Source organism: Haematobia irritans, chromosome 5 (assembly GCF_050003625.1).
Source record: "Haematobia irritans isolate KBUSLIRL chromosome 5, ASM5000362v1, whole genome shotgun sequence".
Taxonomy (NCBI): domain Eukaryota; kingdom Metazoa; phylum Arthropoda; class Insecta; order Diptera; family Muscidae; genus Haematobia; species Haematobia irritans.
Window position 1 is genome coordinate 134,902,530 of NC_134401.1, and position 6,061 is coordinate 134,908,590.

The window sequence follows — 6,061 nt, forward strand, 5'->3', positions numbered from 1 at the left end:
GTTCGTTAGCTAACGTAGCACTAACGGAGCTTCATGAAAATGGGGGTAAGAGTAATATATTTAGAAGGGTTAGCATGCCCGCCTTGCATACACAAGGTCGTGGGTTCGATTCCTGCTTCGACCGAACACCAAAAAGTTTTTCAGCGGTGGATTATCCCACCTCAGTAATGCTGGTGACATTTCTGAGGGTTTCAAAGCTTCTCTAAGTGGTTTCACTGCAATGTGGAACGCCGTTCGGACTCGGCTATAAAAAGGAGGTCCCTTGTCATTGAGCTTAACATGGAATCGGGCAGCACTCAGTGATAAGAGAGAAGTTCACCAATGTGGTATCACAATGGACTGAATAGTCTAAGTGAGCCTAATACATCGGGCTGCCACCTAACCTAACCTAATATATTTAGAATAACATGGACCCGGATAGGTCCTGGGTTCGCGTTAGCCCACTTTGGACTATGTCCATAGAAAAATTTGCAATACCCGGCCGAAGGCCGTTCATCTGTCCACTTTGGGTACGCGTTAGCCCACTTTGGACTCTGTCCATAGGAGAAAACCCCGATCCCCGGACCAAGGCCAGGGACCTATACGCCAATTTTCAAGGGTCAGTATCTCGAAAACTTCATTTTATGAAAAATTGCTGTCAGAATTAACAAAAATATAAATGAAAATACCGATTTTCAGATGTCGATATCTCGAAAACTGGGCTTTTCCGACAAATATTTTACTTAACATTTTCGCTTTTAAATCCCCTCTTTGTTTGTTTTTAACAGCTTTTGCTAAAGTAGATTTGTTCCACGAAAGCCACAAACGGTTCGATGTTGGAATTACCAAAATTCGAAATCGTCGTCGGTTCTTGATGTGATTCTTGGTGTAGCAAAAAGGGCTACCACGGAGGTTAAAGTATATAAAACCCACAATCTTACGTTGGTAAGCAGCCGAATTAGAGTTCTCGAAATAGCTCAGGCAGTAGGTATTTCAAAATGTGACGACGTCACACGAAAATTGTAGTATCATATAGATGTAGAGATAAAGATAGTTATAGAGTTTTGTTCATTTCGCGAAACAAGCGCGAATGTACCATTACAGAGCAGTTTTACAGATGGGTCGATTTGTGACAGTCGACGAACCATTGTTCCAAGGAACAGCCAAAACTATGAACTAAACCCAGCAAAAAAGAACGGATATAAACAGATGAGGTCGATTCTTGAACATGAACGGACATTATTAATTTTTTACGCTGTTAAGGTGAGTACTATGTTCGGTTTTTTCACCAAAACATTAAATTACAAGTAAAATATAATTATGAAGACGATTATATTTTGATCGAGTCTTGCCAAATAATGGATGGAAAAGATCCAAGGAATTGATTGCAAATAATTTTATATTTCTAAATTAGTTCATTAAAAAAAGTAACCGTGAAAACAAGGTGGTTTTCAGCTTGAAAACTGAACATAGTACTCAGCTTTAAAGAACAATCAGATGGGGTCTATTCACGACTGTCGACAAGCCTTTATTCCAAGGAACAGCCGAAACAATGAAATGCACCCGGTCAACATAAACTGATATGGCCTTATTTTTTGGGACTTACGCATCGACCACCTGGAGAAGGGCAAAATGAACACAGTGCTGTACTATCCCTAATTAATCGGTCGTTTGGAGCTGAATTGAAAATTGCCCCACTTGGCGAATTCACGATTACAACGCTTACACCAAACGGTTAAATTCGTGGAATTGGGCTACGAATTCAATTTACAAACTTTTTTGTTTAAAACTTCTAGTTGGCCAAACATATTAATCGTCGCCTCCTCGGAGGAGGCTAAAAAATATAAGGGCCAAAAGGTAGGACCACCTTTGAAAAAAAGTTCAAGTTAATTTTGAAGCCTCGAACACCTGGCTCCATTTAATTTAATTCGGTGTAATTTATTGCCATTGTGTTTAAATATTTTTTCAACAACGATAGACCCTTTTTATTCTAAAAATCTAATTTTAAGAATACAACCGCTAAAATCCAACGCATGTTCTTCCATTGTTAAATTTTAGATTTAAACTGAACAAGTTTTAGTTTATACTCTTTAAAAAAAGAATATTTGGTTGTTTTTATTAAGCGTCAATCTTGAATCCTTTTAAAAATGTTCAACACAATAACATCGACAAACCACTTGCCTAGACAATTGATTTCTCGATCATACATTTTACCTTTGTTTTATGTTTTTTCTACAGAATCCTAAAAAATATTATAAACAAAAAATATCAATAAAAAGGGGACGAACTAATAGCCAACAATGGTTATAAGGAAACTTTTCGGTTATCGTGGCAGTCTCACGGTTTCCGTATCTTTAACTATAATAGTTTTGTTTACATTATTGTGCATGTAATCGATGCGTAACACCTTTGATTCTCCTATACAAGGATCATAGAATCCGGGTAAGTCACTCTGAAAAAAGATAATAAATTATGTGATTAGCAATTTCGACCCCCAAAAAAGTTTCCTGAATATTACCTTCGATGTGTTGAACATTTCTAAGGTGCTATCTTTGACCAGACATTGTACCGGTATTGTTACATCGATCGAGGCTTCAGGTATGAATTCATTTTGATTATCCTCCTTAGTTTGGCCATATGTGGCCTTAACTATAACCAATCCCCGATTCTCTCGTTCTTCTTCGACTATACGTTCGTACGTATGTTGCATTAAATCCACGGCTGCTTTAGCCTCTTGTCGCTTCGCTTGCATGCGCTGTTCATTGGTACGTTTTGTTTTCTCAATTTCAATATTTTTACGTTCTGCTAGCATTGGATCAATTATGGATTTCTTAACAAAAAACCAAACAATAACTGGTGTAACAGTGGCATAAAATACTGCTGCCGGAACAATTTCTTCACTTAAATGTATCGGAAATACATAGGACTGTTGCGATCGTACTACTCTAAAATAATGGATGAAAAGACAATTTTTGCGATTTTTTGATCATTTTTAGATTTTACTAACTTGAATTTTAGAATTACCCCAGTGGGTACCCCTATGGAAACTGCTGCAAAAACTGAACTATATTTGGAAATTTTCTTCTCTGCCCCATATTCCGCCATGAAGCCAAATGTACCCACTTTGGCCACCGCCTTTAATTTTAGCTCATTTTCTATCATTTTGTGTGTATAGGCAATGCTGAAATATATGTGAGGTGACCCAATAACAAACGACGTTGACCACGCATGACGTTCGGTATTGCGATCTATCTGCGTACTCATGGAAGCCTGGCCACCAACATTTAATGTTAATGAGCCCAAAGTATGCTTATCCAGCTGCACTGCCAGTGTGGAAAACAGACCAGGAATGACACCATTTTCTCGGAAATTTACTGAGGTACCAGCATTCATTGTCACCAACGACGACAGGGTACGACCACCTTTCACTCCAACCAATAGTCCATTACCAGCACCCACATCCAACTCCAACCATCCCTTGTTCAAAAGACGTCGGCCACATATTACAAATCCTCCAGAACCATTACCATTCGATGACATTAAATTTCCACTTAATGTCATTGTATCAGTCCTTGTAATTGGTGCTTCAATCGATTGAGATATGGACATAGAAGATACTTCGATTCGGGGAAAATCACTTTCATCGTAAGGAGAAAATATCTCCGTTGCATTCACATTGATAGTAACATTTCCTCGAGGATTGGTGCTTTGCAATAATTTCCTCTCTTCGGCCGCCTCCGCTAATCTTTGATATTCCTCGCGAATTTCTGCTGGAGTCTTTTGCCTCTGCACCAATTCCCAGCCATCAGTTCTTAGGCCTTTTTCGCCTACCGAATCATATATAGCCCTCTTGTGAGGATCCGAGAGCACTTCATAGGCTTTTTTGGTCCTATTAAACATTAGCTCTGCTTTTTGCTTATTCTCCGCTTCCATGTGTTTGTCCGGGTGATACATTCGCGATAGTTTACGGTAGGCATTGTTAATCTGTTCCGCGGAAGCCTATAGGATTAATGTACCATGAAAATAAGAACAATGATGATGATGAAACAACTTCATACGTGTGGAAATATTTACGTACATCTTTCGGCACGTTCAAGTAGCTATAATAATTTTCCTCGATTTCATTGTCGGAATCCATTTCATCACCTGTAAAAATTTTGCACTTTTGATGTTGTTTTTTGTTACAAAATTGATTTTTTTAATATTTATGTGTGTTCGATGTGTTGCACGTCGTAATCGCAATGACTTTTTCGGTGGTATTTGTCAAAGAAAATGTCAAAGTAATGTACTCTCAGGCGACAACCCAGCTGTGTGAACACATAGTACAGACGTAATATTGTAGATGGCGCACTTGCATATCTGTAATGAAAGTTTTGTAAATAAAATACCCTAAAAAAAAACACAGTATGCATACGCGCCCATGGGCGCGTTTAAAGTGCAGTAACTTTTAAGTTTGAGGTTAAACATAATTTTCAACATAAATTTAACTTGACTTGGAATGGCTCGCTTTCGATACATTTCCAAATTGTTTGCAAATTACTCCCAAATCACAAAAAAATTGGCAAAATCGTTGAAAAGGCGAAGTCCGTGGTCAGTTGGAAGAAATTAAGTATAAAAAATTTTTGACAATAACTTAAATTACTCCAAATAATTTATAATAATTGGTAAGTCAGAATAAAAAATGAAATGAAAACTTTAAGGAAGTCACAAAACTCAATTTTTTTCCATAAAACTAAAATATATCGGTGCTATATACTTGGCAACATTAAGAAGCTGACCGATGACAAGGGAACAAAGGAAAGATTCCAGAAAACAAATTTAAATTGGTAGAAACTTGATATGTTTCCATATCAACAACTTCTGGATGAAAATGTCCCTTATCCCATCATTATCATTATCGCGCTACAGCAGCCAGTTTTCTGGGTTACTTTTCTTTAATAATTCATTTTAGAGAAACTAAACTTTTTCAACAGTTGCTTTGGACATTTCCACACCAAGTTATAATAAAATTTACCAAAAAAAGTTATAAAGTTACTCTGCTTTAATAGATTTATTTTTGATTTTATCGGCTAAACTCGAACTTAGTACCCACCTCAACATACAAGTCAGCACATTCCTTGATAGTAATTAGTTCAAATTACAGCATATCAATTAATTTTAATAAAGTTTTGTGATGCCAACATTTCAATATAAAATGTTTAATATATTTTAAGTTTTATTGATGTGTTTAATAAGATAATTATTTTTTGATTGGTATTGCAGTGAATGACAGCTTTTGCTTATTTTTTATATTATTACCTTTTTTGAAACTAAATAAATTATACAAAATCCCTAGAATTTCAGTATTGACATTCAGATTGAAGTGGGGTTAACTTTTATACAAATTTAGGTTAAAAATTTTCGCAACAACGTTTATATTTAATTTTCCTCAAATCAAAAACTGTTTGTGAATTATTGAGAATTTGAGTACTAATGCTAATACGTTGAAATCTTGAATTTCTTTTTATTGTTTGGGAACACGATTTTCTCAAATAAAGCTGAGTACTATGTTGAGTTTTCAAGCTGAAAACCAGCTTGTTTTTACGGTTACTTTTTTCAATTAAATTCCTTGGATCTATTCCATCCATTAGTTGGCAAGACGTGATCAAAATATAATCGTCTTCACAAATATATTTGTACTTTTAATTTACTGTTTTTGTGAAAAACCCGAACATAGTACTCACCTTATATCTCAACTAGAATATTACCCTAATACTTTGAAAATAATACCTCATACACATTACACTTCCAAAATCCACTTTAAGTAGATTTCAACTGTTATTTGCTTTATAAAACAGGGATTTCAAATCTACTTTTAGTCGATTTCGTGCCTAATGTGAATGGGCTATAAGTTTGAAAAATTGTTGAATTTCACCATTTTTTTAACGTTTGTGTTTATTGGGATGGATGTCAAGGCACCAAAATAAATTCTTCAAATATGACCGCTCCATAATAATCCGTACTAAAATAACCGACAGGTGTCGCTCTGTTGTCTTTCTCGAAAAATCAAGTGTCAAACTGGACTGACATTTCATGCTCTTTA

The 6,061-nt window shown here is 35.9% G+C and overlaps 1 protein-coding gene across 1 annotated transcript; it reads right to left on the reverse strand.

Annotated features, from left to right (window-relative positions):
• Positions 1-2,053: 2,053 nt before the first annotated feature.
• On the reverse strand, positions 2,054-4,239 carry LOC142238786 (dnaJ homolog subfamily C member 11). The gene is made up of 4 exons (XM_075310510.1): positions 4,058-4,239; positions 2,987-3,978; positions 2,498-2,924; positions 2,054-2,431 (listed from the first exon to the last, which is right to left on the reverse strand). The coding sequence occupies exons 1-4, from the start codon at positions 4,115-4,117 to the stop codon at positions 2,303-2,305; spliced, it is 1,608 nt and encodes a 535-aa protein (XP_075166625.1). The 5' UTR covers positions 4,118-4,239; the 3' UTR covers positions 2,054-2,302.
• Between the last annotated feature and the right edge of the window lie 1,822 nt (positions 4,240-6,061).